This window comes from Dromaius novaehollandiae, chromosome 4 (genome assembly GCF_036370855.1).
Source record: "Dromaius novaehollandiae isolate bDroNov1 chromosome 4, bDroNov1.hap1, whole genome shotgun sequence".
Taxonomy (NCBI): domain Eukaryota; kingdom Metazoa; phylum Chordata; class Aves; order Casuariiformes; family Dromaiidae; genus Dromaius; species Dromaius novaehollandiae.
The window spans coordinates 85,506,183-85,533,133 of record NC_088101.1 but is presented as its reverse complement, the minus strand read 5'-3'; the positions used below and the strand labels follow the sequence as shown (position 1 = coordinate 85,533,133).

At 36.4% G+C, this 26,951-nt stretch overlaps 1 protein-coding gene across 2 annotated transcripts in view; it reads left to right on the top strand.

Annotated features, from left to right (window-relative positions):
- Positions 1 to 26,951, top strand: part of DNAAF9 (dynein axonemal assembly factor 9) — a 78,912-nt gene that overhangs the window by 29,497 nt on the left and 22,464 nt on the right. For both annotated transcript variants that reach the window (XM_064511645.1, XM_064511644.1), the window contains exons 10-26: positions 559 to 694; positions 2,300 to 2,381; positions 3,818 to 3,854; positions 6,513 to 6,600; positions 7,005 to 7,081; positions 7,371 to 7,415; positions 7,895 to 7,940; positions 8,289 to 8,400; positions 9,154 to 9,224; positions 10,034 to 10,084; positions 10,914 to 11,001; positions 14,755 to 14,858; positions 18,442 to 18,588; positions 23,020 to 23,108; positions 23,347 to 23,445; positions 23,695 to 23,809; positions 25,639 to 25,727. In XM_064511645.1, coding sequence (XP_064367715.1) covers positions 559 to 694; positions 2,300 to 2,381; positions 3,818 to 3,854; positions 6,513 to 6,600; positions 7,005 to 7,081; positions 7,371 to 7,415; positions 7,895 to 7,940; positions 8,289 to 8,400; positions 9,154 to 9,224; positions 10,034 to 10,084; positions 10,914 to 11,001; positions 14,755 to 14,858; positions 18,442 to 18,588; positions 23,020 to 23,108; positions 23,347 to 23,445; positions 23,695 to 23,809; positions 25,639 to 25,727 — 1,476 coding nt within the window. The remainder of the gene's footprint in view (positions 1 to 558; positions 695 to 2,299; positions 2,382 to 3,817; positions 3,855 to 6,512; positions 6,601 to 7,004; positions 7,082 to 7,370; positions 7,416 to 7,894; positions 7,941 to 8,288; positions 8,401 to 9,153; positions 9,225 to 10,033; positions 10,085 to 10,913; positions 11,002 to 14,754; positions 14,859 to 18,441; positions 18,589 to 23,019; positions 23,109 to 23,346; positions 23,446 to 23,694; positions 23,810 to 25,638; positions 25,728 to 26,951) is intronic.

Genomic DNA, 26,951 nt, shown 5'->3' with positions numbered 1-26,951 from the left:
CAGTGGAGTTCAGTGTCCTTTATTGTTTTCAGCATCCTATCTTTCTTGCAGTTAGTTGAAAGAAAAACCTTGACCTCATCAGTTGAGTCTTGGGCCCAAAGCCAGAATAAAAACCAAAACAATTTTGCTTAATTCCAGTTACTTATTTCAGGGTTTTCCATGATGAGAAATTTTAAACTACTCAAGTCTTCAAGGCAATTTGCTTTTTTTTAAAAACAAACAAAACAAACAAAAAAAACCACTTCTAATAGGCAGGTCTTAGAATCCAGTCTACTGCTGATCATTTGAGAAATAGTTTTGAGGTATGTTGTTGTATACAAAAGAAATTAGAATCTTGTGAATTCAGAATTTTTTTGTAGTGTGGAACTTAATCTATTCAATGAAGTTTTCTGTGGCTTCAGTCTGTGCATCTGTTTTTTGCATTTTGTTGTTGTTGTTTTTCACCTATTAGTGAAAAATTCGGTAGGTATTCCATCAAACTTGAAAGCCTCAATTTTCCTTGTGGTTTGTCAGTTTTCTTCTAGTATCGTGGTGGTAATAAATATTTTTTTTTCTTAGCCCTAGCCGGCAGCCTTTTGTTCTGTTTGGTAGCCACTCAACTAAAGAAAACTTGAACTCTGGTAACTTTAATTTTCCATCGGAAGGACATCTGGTTCGAAACACTGGCCTTGGTGGAAGCACTGCTAAGCATATGGTGAGACTTTTAAATAATTATCTGATATTTTTAAGCAGTTTATTCTTATTTCCTTCAGATACTTTTTTGTGTCTAGAAAGCACTTATTTTTCAGGAGCTAAATACCCAGTGCTTAACATACAAAAACATATGTTATCGTAATACCTAATCAGTCAATTTAAGGAAAACTTTTCCTTTTTTTTCCTCTCTCTCAAAGTATAGTGGATATTTATTCATGGGCTGTGAATCACGTGGGTTTTTTTAATTCTATTTTGAAAAGACTTTTTTTTTTAAACAACTGTGCTGCTCTAAATGTGTGGGGTGGGGGAGAGGCAAATGTTTCTGATGACCCTTGACCTAGCCCTAACATGAAAATCTTTCTAGTGGTAGCATATGATATATTAACCATGATGCATGGAATTTAGTTGAATGAGAGTTGTTTCTTAAAAAGAGAAGACACTTTTTTTGACAATGACTTTGTAATTATACAAAGCATTTTGAAATTTGGGTACACCTATGTCTGTGTTTCAGCAACCAAACAGTTCATGAAACTCTGAAAATTCTTCTGGTGCTCAAAAGAATGTTAAGATAAAGTTGTAAGATTAACTTGTTTCCATTTTCAAGTAAAAGTTTAGTTTTAAAACATATCATGAGGTCGATGGCTTGTTGCACTACCGCGCAGGGGACGTAACTGGGGAAGCGACCCCAGGGAATTCAGATCCTCTGGCTGGCTGGGCTGGGTGCATCAAGAAGGTAACTCACAGCGAAGGAGGAGAGGTAGTGTGCAGATTGCGTTGTGCAGTTCTCCCTGCTAGCCGATTGCCATGGGTTTCGAGAGTGTCCGTCAGTTGTGCGAGTCAAGTCTGTTCTGTTGAGTAGATGGATGTGGCTTGTTGAATACAGGTCATCACGGAATGAACGTATGACTGAGGGAATGATTTTGGTGATCTTGTCATGACATTTCATACACAGCTGCCTTAAGGATGGACACATTACATGGGTCAGAGGCCCAAGAAAGGATCATATTAGCATTTCAGTGAAATTTCATCCTCCATTTGCTGCCCTAACACTGTTTCTGTGCAGACACTTCCAATTTTTTCCCCTTTTTAAAAATTCCAGTTAAGTCCACTTGATAGCTTTCATAATTCAAGTGAAAATTTTTTCTGGTACAGTACCTATCCCATCAGTTGTTCTCAGATTCTGATATTGTTCTTAAAAAGGTGGTTTATTTACAGATACAGGTGCCATTGTTTTAATAGAGTGTCTTGAAAACAGTAAATAAGATCAAGTGTGAGCATCGTTGTGGGAACCTGACACTCTTTCCTTTTCTTGAGAAGAGCAGTTGACATAGGAAATTGAAAGCATATTATTAACACTCACGCAGTTCAGAGCTCATCATCTTTCCAAAGTTTTTTGAACCATTCAGGTCAAGTCAAAAGTGAAATATACCTTTGAAAACGTAAGTCACTTTTTAAAAATCCAGTTGGTCCTGTGTTGTGCGCTCCCTGTAGTATCAGTTTTTAGAAAACTTAGGGAGAAACTTAGTTTATTGTTAACTATTGCACTTTTTTTTTTTTTTTTTTTTTAACTAAGATGTTTTTGTATCTCATTGATACTGACAACTAGGTAGTGCAGTGTGTATCTCCAAAGGGACCTCTGGCTTGTTCAAGGACCTATTTCTTTGGAACCACTCACATTCCTTTCCTGGGTAAGTGTATTAAGAATATCAAGCAATAATTTAAGGCAGTTCTTTTTGTTGATTATTTAAGATTGTATTGATTAAAATGTGTTTTTGATTCCTTTGAGTGCTATGTGATGCGGTGTTTGTTCAATGATAGATACTAATTCCATAGGCAGTACATAAAATCTTAGCAAAACACTGTTCTGTGGCTCATCCTACCTTTTTGTGTGAAAATCTGCCGGATGTTCTCAAAGAATGATTCAAAAGTATTCCTGTATTTTTTTTATTTGTTCCAATATTTTAGGGCGGGGGGGAAGTACTGCGAAGGTGGTCAGATACTGAAAAAGATTGTCCAGGGTGTTGTGAAGCTTCTGTCTTTGGAGGTATTCAAGAGTGTATTGGAAAAGCCCATGAGCAACCTGGTCTAACTGGGCCTGCTTTGAGCAGGGATTTGGACTAGGTGACCTCCAGAGGTCCCCTCCAACCTAAATTATTCTATGATTATATGATAATATCGATTTTTTTTTTCTGTGCAGTTCTTAGTGTGACTATATTAAGCTAACTCTGAGTATGCAGTTGGACCAGGTGACCTTCAGAGGTCACTCTAAACACAAAGTAGAAGTTTCAAGAAGTGGGTGTGTGTATGCATCAGAATGCAATGTGAAGGTAAAGAGCACCTGGGGGTACAGGGCTTTTACAAATAACATATACCTATTTGAAACCTATTAATTCAAAGTCATAGTTGTCAAAAAAAAAAAATAAGACTGCATGTTTTTGAACAGTTAAGTATATTAGAAAGGGTAGAGAAAACTTATGATTTTCCCCTTTGTCATCTTGTTCCTGTTGAAAATTGAGTGTTATAATTGCACTCTTTCCTAATAAAAACAAACTGAAATTTTTACAAACAATTTTATGAACCATTTTAAATGGCTGCATGAGTCTTTGGAAATCAGTCTCCTTAGGGTTACTATGTATCTTGAAACTGTGTCCAGCTGAGAACCTATCTGAACAGAAGATGGTCAGAAGCTTGGGAGCATGTGGTAGCTGGTCATGATTTTCCTGGGCATCTGATAAAGGCCATTGCAGGAGACAGGATACAGAATGAGGGAGATCTTTGGTCTGACCTACAGTAGCTGTTCTTATGGCATGCAGGTCTTAAAATCTTTGCCATGGTATGTACTGGTTGTACTGATACAAGTTACAGTCTGAGAGGTGGGATTTTTCTTTGTGTTGATTTGTGTGTGTGTGTGTATACATATATATGTATGTGTGTATATATATATAAAGCTACAGACAAGCTGAAGTTAATATAAATAACATCTTTGGTCAGTAGCACAAAGATGTGCAGTAGAAACTTTATGCCTGAAAAGTTCTGTTCTGTGCTCTCCCAGAAGTGCCTAAAGCAAATAATTTCATTTTTGTTTGCTCTTTATTTATTTGTTTATTTATTTGTTTTTTTACAGGAAATGACAAGGAGGTACACAAGAAAGCTGAGCAAGTGTAAGCTGCCAACTTTTTCCTTAACCCCTTTACCCTTTCAACTTTGTAGCAATAGGTCCAAAAGCCCTTTTAGAAAGCAGCAGCTGTTGGCATTGACAGAACAACATTTTTTTTTAGAGTGGTGTGAATGTGAGAGGGTTTCAAAGGATGTTAATGAACAAACTAGGAATTGTTACTTAAAGTGACATCCCTTCAGCTTTAAAATGACATTTAAAAGGCAGTGTTAGTAAACTTTGCTCAAAAAATTTGTGAAAACTTTTTTTTATCTTAACATTCATTGTAATCATTTTAAAATGTTTTGTGCCTCTAAACTGAGGGTGAAAGTATCTAACTGAATGGGAGCATATTCCATGCTTAGAAGTAAAAGTAATTTTTATGCTAGTTTCATTAAGTTAAACTATGTATAAGAATTACCTTTTTTAGTGAAAATGCCGTCAGGGAGCACTCAAACTGGCGTAGAAAGTTTACTGTTTTAAAGATGAGATAAAAGCCAACTTCCAAAATTTCTCGTTAGTAACCTATGCAGCTTCTGCACATTTTGACCTTCACAAAATGACACTTTGTTTATCCATGTTGATGTCCAGTTTTATGCATGTGTTAGATACTTGTCCACATTTAAGAATGTGGTAGGTAATCTGCTTTGGTGCTGCTCTCAGTCTCAGTCAATGACAAATCTAGACCTCTTCTTAGAGATTTTGCCCTCCTTGCTGGTTAGGAAATTCTCAGGGGCCTGTTGTTGCTTCTGCTGAGGAGCCACCTGCAAGCCTTCATGACAGGTTAGAGAAATGTTTAAGATATGTCAGAGGAGCTGGTATTGGTGACCTCTTATGCTAAGTACTCTTGACTTAGCCTAACTGTGGTACTGTTCTCCAAGACATAAAAGTGAAGATACTAGACCGAGCAGCAGGATTTTCATTTTGTATAATAAGGACAACTTGGACAGAGGTTAGTCTTGCTTACATATACATTCTGCACAGACATCTAGAGTATCTCTTTGTCCTAAATTTAAAAGACTTTGTACTAAATATAGTTCTAACCAAGATGACTAGAAAGGATCTAAGCAAAGCAAGGCTCTGCTAATAGAGACTATTTTATTACCAGAATATCCTTTTCCCAAAAGTGTCCCTCTGGAACAGCTGATCTAGTTGGAATAGAAAAAAGTTTACCTTGCCTGTCAAACCTGGCTTCAAGATTTAGGAATTAGTATGCAGTGGGATTGCTTAACTTCTTTTTATATTAGTATTTGCCAGTGTTTCTCAATGAAAGTAAAAAGTGGAAAGAGATTTAATAAGCATAACTCAGTCCAAATTTGCTGTATTTAGGAACTAGAACTGCAGCCTAGAATACAGATTAGCTATAGTATGCAAATTGACTGGGCGACTTTGAGGATTCTTTGGTTAAACTTTTTATTTTTTTAAACAAATACTGTTCTATGTTTTGAGTTGTTACAATTTTAAAACAGAAAGAAGAATAAGAAAGCTATAACATTAACACAGGGCACAGCCCATTGGGAGATCTCTTGCAAATATAGGCATTTGAGTGAATATAGGAGCTTTTATGGAGTTAGGGTGAATTAAGTGTTTCTTAATGTGTGTACTGAAAGCATAAATGAAATGTACATGTTCATGAAATTACATAGATCAAAAACAAAAACCAAACAATAGTAGGAAGGCTTAATGATTTTAAAAATCTTTTGCTGTTAACAGAGATGTAGTTAGAAGAGCAGGGTCTGCATAGGGCTTGTTTGAATTGCTTGCGGTGTTGTCTGTCCAGAAAGGCATTGGTGCATTTGGAGGTTCCTCCAGGTTGGGCCATGTTTGGGAGCTTCAGATGCTTTTTTCCATCCTTCAGAAATGCTTTGCATATGGCTTAAACACTATATCCTCTTCCCTGCTTTCTTCCTTCCCTTCCTCATTATCTGGCAGTTACAGAGAAGTAGCAAAAGGAGTTAAAATTTGGGGAAGTAGGAATATTCTGCCAATCTATTTATCTTCCTCTTCCAATGTAGTTGGAAGATAGAGGCTATGGCTTCTTAGTAGGGCTGAGGTGGTTTTTGAACAACTTCGGAGCTATAAATACGTCAGGAGTTGTAACTCACTTATGACTTTACCTGGTCTTCATCTATTTCAGTACTATCCTTTCAGTTCTCTTTTAAAAAGAGAACTGGATTAAGCTATGATGTAGGTGCGCTCAAAAAGTTGCGGTGACTGGTTTGTTTTGTTATTTTTTCTGCTTGATGTCCTTCAGAACAAGACATTCTCTGAAGCTGGTTCAATCCGTTTTCCAGTCTTGCTTTTACAGAGTATAAGGCTACCACTCTATTTCTGTTTCAATATTTAGGATGTGATCCTTGAGACAGTTCCAGTGAAAGTCAATAATGAAGCATTTTTTTTTTCTTGATTGTGATGAGGACAGGGTTACACTTGTGCCATGAATTTGTTTTTTCAAGGTATTCTTTAATTTGAGCAATTTACTTGCTCTAATCAATTTTTAAACTGGGATGATAGAGGTATAAAACTATTTATACACTTTTTTTGAACAAGGACCCCTTCCATATGAGGGAGTTCCGTGTTATGAGAGATAAAACTGCTTCTTTAAAAACAGGAGGAAGCCAAACTCTGTCTGTCTAGTAAATGCTGTGTTTGTATTTCTCTTCAGTATGCTGTTGTCGCAAATATATACTGCTGTTGTAGAGGCTGTGCTTGCTGGCATTGAGTGCTATGCTAAAACTTCCACTGAATCCAAGGTAAATGAAGTGCTGATTCTATACGCTGTAACTGTTAATTTGGACTGCTTGCAATACAACATTACATGCAAACCAAAATAAAAAGTAAAACATCTGGGCTAACTGTATAACATTAATGAAATTAATACCATGGCCTCCAACCAGTCTCTCTGAATTCTGCTAAATGAGTGAAATTTCAGAATATATCTAGTCTTGTCTCTTTACGGTTGTTTCTCATCTCTCATGAATTTTCCAAACCTTGTAGTAAGGAAAATTAGAGAGAAGCCAAAGAACAAACTTTAGCCTGGTGCGTCAGTGTGTTATTGTTTGGTGTATGGTCTCTGCTTATCTGATGGGTGCTCCTTTAGCTGCTGGGAATTCTAAATATGGGAAAAGATACTCTATTCTTGATTTTCATTTTTCAGGCAAAGGAGGTAGCAGAGCAGATGCTTATGTCTGTGTTAGATACCCTTCATCTAACACAACTCAAAACTGCATTACGGTATGTACTTTCAGATACCTATTAGTTGATGTATTGTATCAATGTATTAGCTTCTTTGGGGAAGAAAATGCACAAAATCTTAATTTTTAAATTTAACTTCATGGCAGTTGAATTCTAAGACTTTTCATAATGTATTAAAACATTTTAAAATCAGGATAATTATTTCTGTTTTCTTTTCCTGGTTTTAATCACTTAAGCTGTGTTTTGCTGCAAACCTATTACTGCATGTTTTTGTATGTAGTAGAAGTATAAAACACTTTTTTTCACTGGTACAATTTCTGTTCTACAGCTCGAGAATCTCTTTTCAAATTCAGGCTGTGAATAATCATGGAAGGTTTGTATAACTATCTTTCATTTTTTTTCTCATTTCTGATTGTATAAAAAGTGCTAATTAATAACAGTTTATATTTTGCTGTCTCAGAGCTTCTGGAAAAACACTGCATTTGATTGTATAAGAGCAAGCACTACATGCTCTTATGTATGAGACAGTTTAATAGTTTTGTATCTTTATGATTCTGTAGAATCTTAGTAACGTTTTAAAAATAATAGTAAAACATCTGCGCAGAGCATTTTTATTAACTCTGTTAATGAGTAGAAGCAGCACGAGCCCATTAAGCATTTCCATTTAAAAAATGTGCTTTTAACTTAGTTGATATCACAAACTTGTGCTTTTTTAATCTACATGCTGCCTAATTGACTGAAATGGCCTACACAGATAACAGTTTATTTTAAAATGAAATAGCTTTTTTGACTGTTATGAAGTAACTCAAAATGACCTAGTCTTTAAATATTTAATTATCATTATTGTTCTAGAATTACTCCATTAGATAATGAGGATAGCCTGAATTTGGTTAAAACGGTAAGTAAGCTATTCAGTATTCTGCTTATACATTTTATAAGAAAATAGAGCTTGCATACCCTTTTTTATGGGGCATGCTGAGCACCGTATGTATATAACACAGATGTGAGGGGATGGATGAGAGAGGTTCTGGGAGAAAATGCTGAAACTGAGATAAGTCCAAGTTCTACAAATGAAGTTGGGTAGCAGAATTTGGAAAAAAACCTTAACATACAGTTATTGTCTCAGATCTTCCACTAAAACAGCATAGAAGCACTGTGTTTTAGGAATTTTGAAACTTACTATCTTAACTTTGCTTGAAATACTTCAAGTTCTGCTTTCTCTTTCTTTCCTGTGTGATGGCTGTAGGCATCTATGACAGTATTTGACATTCCAGACTTGCTAACAGGAAGAGGATGCTTGGGATCCGTAGTCTTTTCAGAATCCTTTCTAACCTCACAGATACATGTAAAAGAAAAAGGTAACTATTTTGAGTTCAAACACTGACTTTGTTAGTCTGTTAGATTCGTCAGGGTGGACTAGCAAAAGGGTTTTCTAATGGATGTTTTATTACTATCACCATTATGTTTTAAGTTTTAAGTTTTTTAAGTCTTTTTAAGAAAAGGCCCAAATGTTTTAGCGTGCTAGCAGTCAAGATCTTAAAGAGAGCTCACTTAAAGGATTTTTTGGTTACCTGCTGATGCATAAAAGGTTCAAGTGTAAAATTTCAGTAACCTTCCCAAATTTTCTTCTGTCTCAGTGAATATTTTATATTGTATGAGGAAACTGAAGCAACATGTGTTCATTGCTTCTGTGATACTCATTTCATATGCTATATTTTAATTTCAGATGCATTTAATCTAGAAGAGATGAAACAGAAGCTAGGTTTTTGAAGGGCTTTCAAAATACTTGCTTTTGGAACAATCTTGTATTTAACATACAAGATACAGAATAATTTCCAGAACTTTAAACAAGTACATATTTTCCAGATTGTTTAAATGTGACAAAGAAACTTCATTATTAAGGTTATGTGGACAATATTTATGAATTCTTGTATCCAGATACAAGAATGAGTCCCTAAAATAATAAGGAAATTTTCATGTTTCTCAACAAACAAGCAAACAAAAAATCTTCCTCCCTCCCCCTCCCTCCAAACTACTAATCTAACTTGCTAAACAGTCTGAAGTATATAGATTGTTTTATACTTCTTTGTTTTTCATTTATTTCCCTGTAGATGGCAGTATTAATTCAGAAACCAGCCACATAATACTGACTGCAGCTATTCCAAGATATGCGTCTTGGCTGGTTAGTACATGAGAACTTGTTTGAAGCTTTTTTTATATGCAAATTGACAAAAAAAAAAATCTTATAAATATATAGACATAGATATATTTATGTAGATATGTTTATAAATATGTAGATGTGTGAGAATAAATCAAAGGCTTGGGCAATGAAATAAAATTTTGAAATAGTGTGATTTTTAACTGTGGACACTAAGTGTGTAACTAGTAAGTGGAAACAGGCTGATGGTTCCATTAATAACATCAGTTTTAAATTATTCCATTTTCACCACTTCAAGTTTTAGCTGTGCTGCAGGCATGGTTTTTCAGGTACACAGTATCGCTTTTGAAAGTTCTGTTTATTGCGGGGCAGTTAAGATCACTTAAGTCTACCCCAACAGAAATAAAGATCTGCTTTCAGATCTCTAATGTACTACACTATATTAAAGGTATAGTTCCAATAAATGTTATTAAGCTGTGCAACATTATATTGGTTGACAATCCATACTTCTTCAATGCTTTAATAATTATAATAATAAAAGACTGAATGGCAGGCACTCCTTTGTGTCTATATAATACCATTTTAGCATATAAAAACTATTTATTGGAGAGTATCTCCTTGAATATGTGTCAAGGAACTGTCTCAATAGTAGCGCAGTATTGAGAAGTACAAAACTGTCTTCAAAACAGTCTGGTCTCCAGATTTTTAACCGTCTGTGGTACCTAAGGTTGTCCTTTGCCTCTTATCTTCATTAACGCTTTTTAATTAAGTAGTTTAATATTAATCTTGCTTTATCTACTAATAATACAAATGGAAACTCTTCCTTGCTGCAGGTTGAAGACAGTGATGTGAAACTATCTGAAAAGGCACAACATATACTGAAGGTAAAATTAAACATTTGAGTTATAGAGATTGTATTTTCGAGAATCAGTATTCCAGAAATGTTAACTGCTAGTGAGATTGGCTCGTATCTTGTTTACTCTTCCTCCTACTTGCTAGAACAATTTGCTTATTCTATCCTGTGTTTTTCAAACTGTGGCCTATAAAAAAAAATATATGCATTGTTTATAAAAGTTTGGAATTTTTTCTATTTCAGTGAAGGACAAAACCCATCAGCAAAAACAGTTATAATAAAACTAAGATTCCATGGAATTCTCAATAAATACTACCCATGGAGCTCATCTGCTTAAAAAAAAAAAAAAAAAAGACCAATACCACTCTACATGCAACTTTCTTTTAACTTAATTAGCATGCTGAATGTCCGAAGGAAAACACTTAAGCCCTCTGGAAAAAAAAAAAAGAATTTGGGATCTGGGAACATCTTAACCCACATGAGTTTCACATTTGTGGTTTAATTTGTGGTTACCAGAAATCTTCATTACGAATAGATTTATTTTCCTGTAATATACTTTTAGTTCAGTAGATTGACATTCTAAAAACAAAAAGCTATGCCTTGTGGTTGTGACAATAACTTGTAACTTAATAGCTGCTGGCAAGACCAAATGGGGGGAAGTGCTTTTAAAAATTACAGTTTTGATACTGTGTCTTTCACTAGTTCTTCTCTATCAATGTAGTTTACAATTCTTTTAAAGTTCTGACAGATGCTGTTTAAAAACTTTTTATTCTTGAAAGCAAAATCATGTAAAAACATTCTGGCCTGGATTACAATACATGATGCCCACCATCATATTACTATTTGTTTTTGCATTTTAGGAAGATAAATCTTTTCTGGGCACTTTACTCACTGGAGGCGATGGAGCATATATTTATCCTAGCAATCCACAGGCCATGCCTGCAGAAGGTGAGCTGTCTTCCTCATTTGCTTAAAGAGACATTCCACCTCTTTTAAACACAAGAGAGAGATTCAAAGGTGGTTTCTGGGATTCACAAATCTGGTGAGACTGCCTATACTGCCTTTTTAAGCTGCTTTCTTTCCATTTGCCTTTGTAACTCCCTCTTGTTAAACGGCATGTTTTTCACCTTTGACCTGAAACCTCTGCTTGACGTTCCCAATCCTCTTTTTTTTTTTTTTTTCTTTTCTAGAAGGATTCCTATCAGTGCCATAGGCTTGATTTTGAGACACGTGATTGAGAATGAGTCTTTGCAGTCCTGGGAGATTGTGCATATTTTGGAACTTTTACTGTGGGAGGGAGCAAATTGATTCTCTCCTTAACTGATTATATGGAGTGTCTTGTGACTTCTCTATACCTGTATGAAGGTTAGGCTGGAAAGACTCAGGAATGAAGTAGTGAGAGTACGCAGTGGGCTTCCAGCTTAAGAAGTGAAGGCAAATATGTAAGCAGTTTTTGGGCAGTGTAGTACATTGCCTGTGATGTAGGAAGACACTGGAGTGATTTGATTCTAAATTTATTTACAGTCTTTTGTTCTTTGCTTCCACTGAAGCCTTTTTTCTTGGAGCTGACATCGTTCCAGTTTTTTCCATTGTCATTTTCACTCAGGAACATCAGTGTTTATTACCACAGATGCTCACTATAGCAAAGAAAAATGCTCGTTCTTGGTCCTTTTCAGATTCAATGAAGTTACCGCTCTGTGACACGAGATTACTGATATTGGTCTCAGGTAGACCTTTGCTGCTCTTTCAGTGCCTTTTCCTTCAAGAAATTAAGTGATGTGAATGCCCCCAATCATATGACTAAGAAAATTCAGGAGGACTATTGGGGCGGCGTTGCAGAGTGAATTCCCTCGCTCCACAGCCTTGCATTAATGCACCTTGCTTTGTTTTGAGAAAACTCATGGCAGAATAAATAGGAGTTTCTAAATCAAAACGTACTCCTTAAGGCCCGATATTTTCACTCCTTCTGTCCAGTGGAGGTACTGTTGTCATAGTATTGATACACAACAGAACATAACTTACCCCTGTCGTCTAAGTGCTTAGCCTAAGTTGACAATTTTGAGGAGAAAATCTTTAGCTTTCTTATTCTTGTAGTTACACAAAAGTAGTACTGAGGATAAGTAATGATGTGCAGGGCAGTTCAAGAGCTATCTTTACATAGCAGAGTTTACTTTTGGTTCTAACAACAGATTTTAAACTAGGAAGGATACTGCAGAATAAAGTATTTAGAGATTTTGCAATGCACTGCTGTGGGTGCAGTTTTACTCAGTAAATAGTTAGGGAGAAGAGCAGTGATTTTATTGGGCTTTGTGAAAACTGTCTGTCTGTCCCAATGGAGGAATATACTTTTCCCTTTTTTGGTGAGATTTGAGTTAAACATTTTCATGGCTCTTGGGATGGAGAGTTGTAAGTAGGTGGCATAAGGACTATTATGTAACACTTCAACGAAGAGATATTTTCTTAGGTGTCAAGTGAAAATGAACTTGATCTTGTTCCCTTTCACATGTGCCGCAAGATAGTTCGCTATCTTGAAAACTTGCTATCTTGCACGATTTGTGCCCTAGTGAGCTTGCAGCTCTAGTCTGGCACGGTTAGATGGAAGGGGTGCTGTCATACAGTAACATGCACTCATCTCCTCTCTGTCATTTGTTTCTTACTGTAATAGGGGGCTTACATTCATGTCCAAAATACAGCAAAAAAAATTCAGACTAGTAAATGTTTTCCTTATTATGCTAATATATCTGCTGCATTCCAGAATTTCGTAGGATGTACTTAAGTGAATCGGTCACTCTTACCAATTAAATGTTCTCTTCCAACTTTAATAACTTGTGGGTAACTATAAAAGTAGTATATAAATTTGTTCTTGGTATAATTGGCTAATTGCAATGTGAAGGAGGCCATTTGGGTCTGGGTGAATTACTACTCTTTGCAGCTCCTGTTTTTGTTCCAAAAGAACTTCTGTGGGTTTTTTTGGTTTTTTGTTTTTTTTTTTCCCTCCCCCCACTCTGACACTTTCTCCATGCAGTGTAATACTCTGTGAGATTTGACAGAAGTGTACTCCAGGTATTGTATCTTAACATTTTTCTTCTTCAGCTGCCCAACAGAAGGCATGTTACCTGTGCTGTGTTTTGAATTTTGCAGGCACTGGAAGTATAAGCAATAACCTTTCTTCTATGTGCAGGTTAAATAGCTGAACCTCCATATCCATGTAATCCATCCATCCATGTATAGCTTTTTAATTAATTGAACAGTGTAGTGGATTTGTTAACAGCTAGGTTTTCTCTCTCTTTCAGTTGCTCTGAAGGAGGATCTTGAATTTGTGGTTTTAATCTTTCCCTGTTTAATAGTGGTCATCTTTTTGATGCAGCTTTAGTATTAACTGGAAGCTTCAGTCTAAAACAGTTGCATGCTTATCTAGCAGGGACAATATGGTTTTTATGTAACTTAGAATCACGTATCTAGGTATAATGGCTAGGTATAATGCTTTGATTTGTATCAAGCGCTCTTATTTATTAGAACAAAGTCTTAATACTGAATAATACTGGAGATCTTATTTTAGCTTGCCATTTCAAGAGGAAAATGCCTTTGTTTCTTTTATTGTTTCTTCAGAGCATTGTTTGAAAGATTGAGCTGAACGTGCAGATATGTTTAGCTGTATTTATTAGCTGTTCTTCTGCTCCACTTTGCGCTTTTTTGAAGCATAACTCTGAGTTGTGCTGTTTTTTTGAAAAAGAAAATAATTAGCTTTCTCTTTGGCTGTCTCTACGTGCTTCCCTGTATGGTATGTGATCCTGCTGTTAATACATAGTCTAGTACTGGTGGTAGAGGTCCAGGTAGCAGCCCCTACTTACTCTTTTGTTCATGGCTTTCTTATGACTGTCAGAAATTAGTATTTTTGCTGATGTCAGTTTATGGAGCTTTAAAGGTAAAACTTTCTTATTTATCTGTTTTATCATCTAGCCTTGCTGTTTTTCCATTTTCCAGCTGCTTTCCTGGTCATGCAGGTTTGCTAAGAGCCTAAATGTCCATAAGATGGCAAGAAAGGAGGAGATAGAATGAATACTTGTGTCTCTTAGCTGTCACTAGGCTAATAGCTTCCAAGGAAATTGCTAGCCCAGTAACAATTTCTGTATGCAAAATAAAACTCAAGCCTGCAGATAAAGGGTTTTTCCTGTTTTAAACTTTCTCTTGGTGAGAGAGTGAAGGAAAATTGTCTTCTCTGACTTTTTTTCTACTTGGTTGCATGGTATGTGTTAATATGTTGATGTTTTGGTGAAAATCTGACCGTCGCTAATAGCGTTATCATGTTTAAATTTTCTGTTTTGGGTGCAATGTCTGCTTATTTCGTCAAAGTTTCACATATCTAAGTTTGGAACTAATCATGATGGAAATTCTTACGTGGCTGTTTTTAAAAAAGTCAAAAATAATTTGTGAGAAGTGGGCTCTGTGGGATAAGATTAAGTCAAACACAACCATATTCATGACTGTCCCTTGACAGTGAGATGCAGTAGAGATCTGATAGCTGTGTGTTGGATGCTGTACAGATATTATCCCAGTTCATTACTCAAATGTACTCCATGTTGAATATGACAGTTCTGCAAGAATATAGATTTCTTCTTCAGAAAGAAGAGGCATTAGTCATATGGTGCTGAGATACTGATATACACTTCATAACATCAATCTTTTTCTTTTAAATTCTAGGCAAATTATACTTCTTTTCAGATGGCATTCTCTTTTCTCATCCTCACCATGGCAGCATTTCCATGTCAAAGAACCATATGAATTCCATTTCTTTCTACGATGGGGTGAGTATTTTGTTTGTTTGTTCCTACTGTCATAGACTGTTTATCAATTTAAAGAATACTTTTCTAAAATACTAATATAGGCGCTTGTTTTCAGGTAAAGTTTTAGTTTAAGAGTGTATAAAACTAATGGTATCAGTGCAAATCTCTACACTTTTACCCAGAGAGGTTGTTCTTCCTTGGAGATACTCAAAAGCTGTCTGGGCACAATCCTTGGAAATGTACTCTAGGTGACCCTGCTAGAGCAGAGGGGGTTGGACTAGATGATTTCCAGAGGTCCCTTCCAGCCTCATCCCTTCTGTGATTCTGTGACATTTTGTATTGGTTTTAGATTAGCTAAACTGTAGGTAGAAGACAACTGAATTATTAATGCATTCTTAATGGTATGGAAAATTATTTTTTATTAACAGCAAAGTTACATAATGTAGCATTCATAAAACGTCTAGCCATCTTAAGCGATGGATGGAGAAAAGTTCAAGGCATTGTGAAGTCCTAGGGTGTAGTGGTGGGCAAAATGCTGCCTTCTATTCAAAATAAGTTTAACCTTCAGTCAAATGTTTGTGGCAATGTACTGCTTATCTCTGGAGGGGTCACGAGGAGTGTCTGTCAACTGTCGTGGAGTGTTGTGTAACTGACAGGGTGAAGGGAATGACTGGTCTGTGTTTTCCAAGTTGGGAGAAATGAGAAGGAAAGGCGTGTAATTAAGCATATTCTAAGTAATGACAGTAGAAGACAATGCTAGGCATAGAGTTTTGCCATTTCTGTGATCAAGTTATATCAGTTCACTTAACTTGGCTAACTTGCCAGGCTGATTATTTTCTTTTACTGGCAAGGTTCTTTGTGAGAATAGAGAATTAGGTGAATGACAGCAACTCTTTTTTTCCTCTCTTTAAGGCAGACGCACTGGGTTAACTATATCTTTTGGGGATCGAAAGGAGAGATTATTTTGGGTGGTTATCATTTCCTAAGCACTGAAAAGACATCTTTGTTTCCTTTAGTTTATGTTTTATTCAGGTACACTATTACACATTTGTTTAGTGACCTCCAGAGAGCCTTGTGTGGCTGTGATTTCATCATATAATGGAGGAAACCAGTAAAATACAATAAAAGTGTGTGATTCAATTGAGATGAAAACACAGCAGTGAAGAGAATCTTCCCTTAGCTGCCTTTTCTTGTATATCGTACTGATTGCCCCTTCGTAGTTTAAGAAGCTATTTTAACACTGACCTTCCTTCTATTGTTTAATTCAAGACGCTCACTTTCATAAAACTTTAGCTATTTATGGGACCTGGCTATCATTCTTGAACTGATGCCAGATTTTTGTGTAAAGCTAAACCTTGACAGAGAGAATTTTATTGTCTAACTGACTTGGCATAATGCAAGGGTGGAGAGCTTAAAATGTTAAGAAGTGACAAGAAGAGAAAGGTAATTGTTAGTGGGGTTTTTTTGAAAGCTAGTGTAACAACAATGCAGATGTAAAGGAAAGGATAATTTAATGGTAGAATTAAAATACAAGACAGAAGACTTTAGATGATGCAGAATGCAGTTGCTCAGCAGCTGTCTCACTGCGTGCCTGCCAGATGCTTCTCTTTTTGACCTGAAAATACATCTGCAGTTCTGCCTCCAACACATGCCAACAGCATCCTTATTCTGAGGAACTGGGCACCAAGCTCCTGCCTAAACTCCTGAAGTACTTGAGGCTTGGAGACATCCAGAGCATGGAGGATTGTGTCAGATCCCTCACAAGCCTGTTCCACAAAGATCTAAAGAAGAGATCATGCCAATCTTAGCAGAACCCTACACCTCCAGTCTCCTGTGAAGTAAGGCAGAACCATTCTAGCTTTATACCAGCCGTTCTGGGGAAGAGAAGAAAACACAGTGGACTGAGTTGACAGCTAATCTCCAAACTCTCAGATTTATTTATTTTCTTTTCCTGTAGCTGTTCAGTATATTAATATATTGTATCAAGGCATCTTGACTGTACAGAGCCTACATGCTATGTGCCGAGTTTTAGCCTTATTTAAGACCAGGTCTTGAAGCTTGTAAGCACCTGAATCCAATATTCATTTTGGCCATGAATCATCAAGTGAAGAAACATTATTAAGTAATACTTAGATTTCACAACAGTATCAATGTCTTGTAAAATTCTGAAATAGACTGTTTTAAACCAATGTCTGTGGGGGTTATTGCTGCATTTCTTCAGCTTTTGTTCAATTTATGGAACACTAAACATTTTCTGAGGGAGGTGCACATTCTGTTAGGCATTTCATATTTAATTGCAGCATGTATGAGTTTGCCTTTTAGTCAGTTTTCGTGAAATTTGCAAGTTATCCTGCAGAATCCAGGGTCTGTGCACAGCTCTTAAGATAGTAACGGTCTCTCGCATTTTTGAATGTTCTTCAGTAACCTCAATGATTTATAGAGATTTGCTTTTATAACTAATCCTTGAGTCAGCAAAGGGGGGTAGAGATTGTTTGTAGATGTCTCTCAGTTGACCCTGATTTCTATTCAAGTCTTCCCCAACTTGAGCTTACTTCTCTAAAAATTACTAAATAGAGTTCTTAGTCCACTTAGCCTGTTGAAAGAGAGGAGCATTACTAGATTTCTGATTTGTACACTGAGTAATGGAAGCCCTATTCTCCAGCAATATGCTTTCACAACACTGAATTGTACGCTATGTCTAATACTTTAGTGAGAAAAGACAAGCGTTATAAGTCAAAGATGGAAAGCAGAACACTTTAGCATCCTGTGAAGTTTTACATAAACTATTCTTCTGGAATTTGGAAAACCAAGGGTTAGTGTTGACTTATTAAACCAAAAATGAGACTGAAACTGGTGAGTCCCATGCTTCTGAGGGAGACCAGTCTTGAGGGCTTCAGCTTTCTGTTGGCAAAGGCGTACAGTTCGGCTGCAGGAGCAATAGATTTAATAAAACTTGTGATCACTGAAGAATCTGAGGGAAACATGACACTGCCAACATGCAAGTGAGATATACTTTAAATTGCAGGCCTGTTCATTGTACATCATTGCAGCATGGTTCTTTTCATGTCAGGCCCTGAAGAAAATGGTATAAAAAGAGCCTGTAATAGCACCACACCATCCTTCTACGCTTTTTAGGTGACAGACTTAATTCACTCTTCTAAGGTATCTGTGTCAAGTAGAAGCATAGGTGTAGATTAACAAGGTAGTTCTGTTGTAAAGCTTTAGGAATTAGATGCAGAGGAAAGGGCTAAAGTTCTAGTTTTTGGGGGACGGAAAAGAGGGGAAAGGGAATAGATCTTGAAAACAACATGCATTTTAATAAGAGACAAAGTTCAGATTTACAGTCTTAACGTACTTTCTTTAAAGCTTGCGGTAACTCTAATGGCAGGGAGTAGAAACTGCAGTGTACTGTAAGTGACTGCAGTTGATCCTTCTGCTGCTTACCTGCATGATACGAGTTAATGAATCTTCAGATACTTATGCATGCCCAGCTAGGACTATAATAGTTCTTTCCTGATCTATGGAATTTAATATATTAAGCCTTTTTCTCACTTTTTTAATTAATAATTGTTAATTATAAATTATCCTCTTTCTTCACTTCTAGGATTCAACCAGTATCGTTGCCGCTCTCTTTATAGACTTCAAAAGTTCCTTTCTTGCGCATCTACCAATTGAATTCCATACCCAAGGAAACTTTTTGATGATTTCACTTTTCCCCAAAACAAAGATTTATAAAGCCTTTTATTCACAGGTAAGGCAAATAAACATTGGTGTCTTGTTTTTTCACCTAAGACAATTTCAGATGTTTCAGATGTATTTCAGAGGAGTGGCAAGGGTGAATTTGTTAATATGTCTGTGTTAACTGATTAAGTTTGAACAGAACATCAGATTTGTGTTTCTCATGTTGGTTGAACCACGAAAGCTTGTCATCTGATAGATACTACAGAACAGGTTAGAGTACTAGGTCTTTCTGCTTTCAGTTTTCACAAGCAAAACCTCTTCCCATATCGCTATGAACCAGCACAGTTTGGAAAGGAGAAGGGGCAGCCAACACTGGAGGAGCAACAGGTTAGGAAGTACATTGAGAATTCCCTTTGTACAGGGATTCATTAAGTGTACTGAAAAAGGTGATTGTTACAATTTTGAGGCTGCTTATATAATTTATGTAGAATCCTGGGTGTAATATTAGCCCTTTTTCAATTGTCAGGGATGTCCCCATCTTTGAAAAAGGTAGGAAAGGAGGACATAGGGAACTAGACCAGTCTGTACTGGTCTACCTCCCTCAGTCCCTGGAAGGATAATAGAGCACATCTTGGAATCCTTTTCCAAACATGTAAAGACAAGAAGGTAATTGGGAATATTTAGGATGGATTTACCAAGGCAGACCATGTTTATAATGAACCTCAGTAACTTCTATGATGAAATGACTGGCCACATGGATGAGAAGAGCACTGTGGATATTATATATATCTTAACTTTAGCCATGCTTTTGACAGTGTAGCATTCTCATTTGGAAGCTGAGGAGATACAGATTAGAGAAACGAACTGTTTAGATGGGTTGAAAACTTACTGTATGTTGGAGTTCAGCAGGTAGTAATCAGTGGCTTGACATTCAGTTAGCAGTTGATAATGAACAGAGCACCAAGGGATTGTTTCCTGGGTCCAGCATAGTTTAATATCTTCATGTACAACCCTGATACAGTACTTAACTGGGGGACTGGCTGACACCGACTGGCAGAGCTTCCAAAGAGTTCTTACGAACTTTGAGGATTGCATCAACAGAAACCTCAGGGAGCTCAAGAAAACTGAACGTCTGTACCTGAGGCAGAATAACCCCATGTATCAGTGCAGGCTAAGAACTGGTGAATCTCCATCTTCGGAGGCTTTGAAAACTTGGCTAGACAAAGCCATGGCTGATCTACTGTATATATTGCCAGTAGTCCTGCTTTGAGCAGGAGGTTGGTCTAGAGATCCCCAGAGGCTTTCTTCCAGCCAGAAACACTGATTTGTATGTGACCTATGGCATCTTCTACTCTGTAGAACTTAACATTGAGAGAGTCTCCAAGAGGCTGATTTGACATGTAGTCCTTTCCAATACATGTTCTGTAACATGCTTTATATATATGCCATAGTCTGTTAATCAGTAAATCTTTTTTTCTTCACTGTTATGAGAGAAATGATTGCTCCTGATCTTAAGACCTTGCATGTGTGAGAAAGTTAAGCTTATGTAGGTATTTCTACTGATCATGTCGCTTGTTAAGTTTGATGCTCACCATGTGCTTCCATTTTGTCTTCTGAAGTCAGTGATTGCTCTGAAAGCTTGTTTTCTAGTAGTTGCATTTTAAAAGTACCACTGGTGTATAATTGGCTACAGCAATTTTATGTAGTGGCAGAAGTTCTATTGTGTGTTTTTTGTGGTTAGACACATTTGGAACCTCATCCTGAGGGAAGCTTTGTTAAAGTCTGTAAGTATCCCATATGGCATTGTGTTATTTTCTCAAATAGATTGGCCTCATGCATTGTAGTGCAGAGGCTTTTAATAAACAAAACTTTGTAACAATAGCACTTTTGAGGAAATGAGCCTGGAGATTTTAGGGCTTCACCCGGATTTTGGTATGCGATCATAACACTAGACTGGAAGAGACCACCTAGCTCAGTGAGTATAGTCTCCATGGATAGCATCAATGGCACTGTAAAATCAGTCCTCCTTCCACCTTGAAAGTGTTTAGATTACTCCTGCTGTTCCACTATGCTAGTTCTTGGATTTTTTTTTTCCCCAAGTTTCCAGACTGTTTTATTAGGTCTACTTTTATACCTGTTTTTCCTTCTGTTCTCTCTATAAACATCCTTGAGGTGTTCTGAGACTTCAGACCTATTCTATTTCTGGCTCATTTAGCTTGAAAGAATATCCTTTTTTAGTCTGTACTTATAAATGTTCTCTTTTCTTCTGATCATCATGATTGTTCTGTCTGTCTGATCTGGTTTGAATTTATGGGGTTTTGTCCATAGATGTCCAAACTGTATGCAGTACTCTGGATGAGGGTACATGTTTCTTGTACAGAGGCAGTAACAGTTCTGTCTCTTCTGAAGATGTCCTGAGGTATCCTTGGTTTGCCTTTGCTTTTTCACTGCTGTCTTCAATTAGTAGATCATGGCCATTTTACGAGAAACTCCTTCAGGTCCACCTCTTTGGCTCCCCACTGATATTCCAGCTGATAACAGAAGTTTGTGTGCTCACTCTTGCTTCTCATACTTGCTTTCTTCCTGTTTTTATTACTGTTTCTGTTTCTTCCATTCCTGTTTCTTCCATTCCATTAGACTGTGTCTCAATTTTGCCCCCCCAAATGCTGTGAATTCACTTCAGTTTATGCCAGACTCATTTAAAAGGATTTCTTAGCGTATTCCCTAAACAACTCTGCTAGTGAATTTCCCCAGCCTGATACTTCTTCTTTCTGCCCTATTTAGACCTGTCCTCCTTTGAGTTAGCTTTCTGCCTAGCAGTTCTATACTGAGCTTCAGTTTCTGCAGTTTAACAGTTTATCTGGCACCATACCATATGGTTTGCTCAAGTTCAAGTAGATAAACATGTCCTTTGTCTAGAAAATGTTGTCTCATCAAAGAAAGCTATTCATAAAATCAAGTATTCCTCTCAGCATAAGCTGTGGGAAACAGATATTACATGTATTTTATTACTATTTACCTTCAGCTATTTGCTGTTTTCTTCCAAAACCTGTTCTAAAACTTAGCATGGCATTGAAGTCACAGTTACAGAACATACAGTTACAAAGATTTGCTAATACATAGGTTCCATTTCTGCTTTTCTCCAATCACATGGCATAATACCTAGCTTAAAAGACTTGCTACTGGACCTATTATTTAATGTTCCAAGCCTCCCTGAAATAGGGAATGGCAATTTTCCGTTCCTCCAGATTTGAGTTCAGTAAATTCCTTGATTGAAATGGTTGCCAGTGTTTGAAAAGACAGGATTGGAATCTGCTTTGGAGATACCAGACAGAATGGCATCTTTCACATCCTCACTGATAGTGGAGGAGAACTTGCTTAGACTTTGGGATGCCCTGATTTCTCCATTTTTTTCCTACCTTTTCTAATGCCAGAGTGTGTGGTTGTTTTTTCTGTGTTCTTTTAGTTCTCAGAGTCCCTTTTGTTTTGCCGATTTCCTTTGTAAATTCTTGTTCAGTCTGACCTGTGTTTTCACTTGAGCCCTAGCCCTTTGACTTCTAAAGAATATCTTTTGTTGTTGACCAGTCCCTCTTTCCATTTTGTTCAGTCCTTGTATGTGTTCTGAAGGGCTCATTTGTTTAGCTGCATAGATCCTTCAACACAAGCAATACTGTCTTTGTTAATATCAAGTTTATTTTGTTTTGATGCTTTTTATCTCGGTATTCTTGTGCTTACCATGCTGATTTGTTAATGGAAAGCAGTCTTCCCCCGCTCCCCCCAATTGTTTTGTCTTGCAGCAAATTATTGTGAAAAATGACAATGGCTGTTGCCTTATTAAAAGAAGGGAAATACTGAACATTTAAATAACTGCATGATTCATCTGAATCTGATTTCTAGGTTCATAGTGCCATTCATATTAATGTGACTTGGCTAGAGGAATCGGATGTGAGCCAAAACACTGTTCCCTAGAGAAATGAAGGGCTCCCTTCCTTTTGGAAGGAACAGAGTTTTTTTTACATTTCTAGAAATATGATTGCTACGTTCTTAACTCAGGCAAATTACAGGACAGCTTGAAGGAGATGTGTACTAATACAGTTATTGCTGTACTGCAGTTTTATTACAGATATTTAGCATTCTTAGTAGTGAAGCATGTTACGACTAAAGGATGCATGTGAATGGTACAGTTGCTTTTGTGGGCAACTTTTTGCCCAGGAATATTCTCCCAGCTACGAAGATGGGAAAAACTAGGTTGTTTCAGTAGCTATTTCTTAAAGCAGTTTCAATCTAGTCAAAGAGAAGCTTTCAAAATCTGATGTGTGGAATATTTTGAATGCTATTAGCAGGAACAGTATTGTGAAATATTGTTTTAAAAGGGCTAGTTAAAATGCGTATATTTTTAGACAAAAACAAATCCTAAGAGGCCATGGGTTGTACATAAATACTTCTTCAAAACTAAACTTACAAATTAATGACACTTATGAGTTTGTCTGGTTTGTTCCAGGTTTTTTCTTTGTGGCAAAACCAGACCAGCTCAGGATTGTGTTTAAAGGTTGTCCAGGAAGAATTCTTGTCTGTGGAACAAAAGAGACTGTAAGTTCATGCCGTTTAGCTGATGTATGGTTTACGCTTGAGTCTGTATGCTACAGTCAGAAGAATGCTGACACTCAATGAAAACTTTAATAATGATTCAATAATGAATCTTTGCATTTTCAGTGTAACATTTACTGCTATGATTTTTATACTAGCTTTATGTAGCCATCTGATTTAAAGATGATAAATGTCAAGGTTTTTCTTTAACCAACCAGTTTAATTAATTTACTTGTTTCAGACACTCCAGTGTTCAGAAGCTATTTAATGCACTGTCTTTTCCTTCTGGGGAAAGATGCAGCCAGCTGAAACTATCGGCTGCTCTCCCAGAGTTAGAAAGGTGAGTTCAGGTTTCTCAGAAATAGTACAAAATATTTTGGTATCTATAATACTTTTCTAAAAACTGCTGATTTAATAAGTCTGTCTTCACACCAGATATTGTTATGCTGAGATGAATTATTTCCTCTCTAGGAAGCCTCTCTTTGTCCTTTACTAACAATCTTATTTTAGTAAAATTATTTGGCAGCTATTTATGTGAACAGAGTCTTTTGGTCTGGATTGTAAGAAAATAAAACTTTATTTTTAAAAGGTTTCTGCAACATTTTACGGTCAGCAGCGTCAGTCGTGAGCCAATAATGAGAGCACATCTTCCTATTTTATTGCAACAGTCAGAAATCATTCCTGAAAAAGCAGAAAGTGATAAGGTAAGGCAGCAACCCAGTAATGCTTCCCCTCGTAGGATATTTACCGAATATTCTTAGTTATATGTAATGCAGTAAAGTACTGATAAGTGTTTAACCATACTCTCTGCCACCTTCCCCATGCCATCAGTTCTCACTGAATTTACTTTGACTGTTTCTTGGAATAAATTGCTTTGCCCTCTTTTCATGTTTACATTACTTAATTTTTTTTATTTAAACAGTCTTTTGGAAGTGCTAATGGCCCTTCAGCTCTCATAAAATAGAGGCACAAAATGAGGAGTAGATCTTAAAGTGAGCGGTTTTCTTTAATACCCAGAGAGGGTCAGCCCTAAAGCAGTAGTGTGTTTTTATGAATTGCTGAATAATTTAACTGAATTGTTCTTTGTAACATAAAAGTCCTTTAAATAGCATAGAGGCAGCACATGATATTTAACATTTGCTGATATTATCTGTAGAACACTCAGTTCTCTATAGGGGCGATAACAATTGTCAAACTTCAGGAGTGCTTTAAATAACATTTTCAGAGAAAATATTTCCTAGTAACTTTCCAACATTTTAAATCTACTTTAAGTAAGAAAGAAAAAGAAGCAGAAACCTACTCTTTCTTTCTCTTTGAATATTGCAGTATTGTGACAGCTTTATTTCCTGGGATTTAGTTCAGAGACCATGCTGAATCTTAAATTAACCTATATTAATAGTATTTTTAAATCTGATTTTAAGGTTGGTTTAGCTATGTATGTGTGAGTTTCAAGAAGGAAAAAAACAATCCTTCCATAATGGACATACCAAATTCTATAAAACATGCCACCATAGTACCTCTGATTTTTGAGTTACTTCTCTAAGTCTCTTATCACTAATACTCAATCGTGTGAGCATCCAAAAGTTTTTGAAGATAACGTACAAAAGTTTTCACATCAGTATCTTCAAATATAGTGTAGTTAGAAATTGGAAGAGATAATTTGTCTATTAGAAGCAGGCTGTTTCAGTGCTGTGCAAAGAGGTGTTTCCGCCCTGTTTCCAGAGCTAGCTTGGTTACCACTGTACTGTAGTCCAGTATATAGTGTAGAACACCATATGCTTTGCCATTTCACTTTGACCATTTTTCAGTGTTTCTTTGCTAGACCAGAAGGGGCTATGATCCCTCTCTAAATAACACAGAAGTGGGCATCAGGAAAAGCAGAGTGCTTTATGCAGAAAAGCTGTTGGTATGTTGGAGCTGTTACTGTACAGCCTCTTCCCAAACCTACTCAAAGCTTCTTGCAGCTTTACTTAAAGCTGGAATAAATTTTGTGTATAGCACACTCGGGTCAGTACCAGAAATCTAGAGTTGCTCTTCATATTTGACAAGAAGCTGTTTGATATATGCGGTCACTTCCTATTTATTTCCTTATATTATTTTGCCCAAATTCTGGTCTATGTACTTGAATGCACCCTTTCCATTTTATATTGGAAATCTAACCAATTTGGTATGTCTTGCAAGGTTTTGTTTCATATTTGCATTAGTACTTACAATGTTGTCAAAGCCATTACACAAAGACTTAGTCTGCAGTGTGTTTGTTAATTATATTTTCTTTGTTTACAAGGTATGGAAAAAGTTCTGAAAAAGATGATGATAAAACATATCTTTCTAAAATGATGAGCATCTGAGTAATTGCATAAACATTTGTAGCCATTGTATTCTTCTCTGTCCTGCTGCTTCTGCAGATTGATTGCTCTTAATTTTGTATTTAGACTTCAGATTTTATGGAGATAACCTTATGTGTGTGCAGTTGTCACTAGCTCACTTCTAGCATTTCAAATGGCCCCCTTCTTACCTGTTCCCTGTATTCTAGGTGGTCATCACAATTATTACAGGCCTTCCAGGATGTCGCTGCAGTGATCTGTGTACTTTTCTCATAACTTTTAACAAGGAGCGTGGAAGGTTAGTATAATTCTTTTTTTATGTTCTGAAGCAGTGGTCATATTAATTGTCGAAGCACTATTCAGCATGAAGGAAATGAAAGTAGGAATTCTTCACTTAATTTTTTTTTTTTTATATCCCAGTTTCTGATCCTTAAGATGGGGATGCTGATACCAGCTTGCCTCTTGGATATGATACGAGAATAAATAGAGTAAATACTATGAGGCACCTGAAGTAGCTCTACATAGCAAACTGTAGGGTATTTTAGCCTTGATGAAGTACTACATGAATGTAGTTCTGTTACTTCAGGTATCTCCATTAACTTTGTTATGCCAAGTAGATTTGCCCTTAGATGCTAGACATTTAGATTAGAAAAATACCGCAAGAAATTCTTTGTTGATATTCCATATTAAGAATTAGAATACCACAGGTATCATTTTAGGTCTACGCTGTCTGCATCCAAAACTATCCCTGATTCTACAGACAATTAAGAATAATCCTAGAATGGCCAAAATGAATCCTGTCTTAAGCTAATATGAAAGTGGTAGTTGTTACAACTTTAAGGAAATGGATGAAGAACTTCCGTTTATTGATTTGTCTGGTAGTGAGTCTAAAGCGCATTTTTCTTCTCGACGAAAAGACTCTACTAACAATCCTGCTACAGCACTGTTTTCAGTCTGACCTCATTTCTATTCTGCAATAGGTGTCCTGAATATATCTCCTACTATTGTATGGCAGTAAGACAAATTCACTGTAGAAGTTTGCCTTATTTTGTGTGTTGATACAATTCTTTGTTCTAGAAAATCCTAAAAGAAATTCTTTTCCTTTTAAATCTTACAGCCTGAAACCCTAGAGTTTAATCTTAGTAATGTTCTAGACTCTTTTGTGTTACTTTTGGCTCAGAATCTTTTCTATTAGCAAATTGATTCAGAATACTTTTGTGGGTTAGTTTTTAGTGCAAACATGTAAGGTGACTTTTCAATGTTCTGTAATACTACATTTCATCATGTGTTGCTGCGAATGTCATCATTACTTTTTATTTTTGCAGGGAAATATTTTCATGCCCAAAGTCTTGTAAATTAGATTCATAGAAGTTTTGTTTACTTTTACAGTAAACATAACTGTACTGTGTCACTAATGTAGATCAGAAGTACTCATTTGTGCTGCTTTGGAGAAGCTGTTGAACAGTGTTTTATTAATAAATAAAATCCTAAAAGCCAGATGTTCTTTTGTCAATAATTTAAA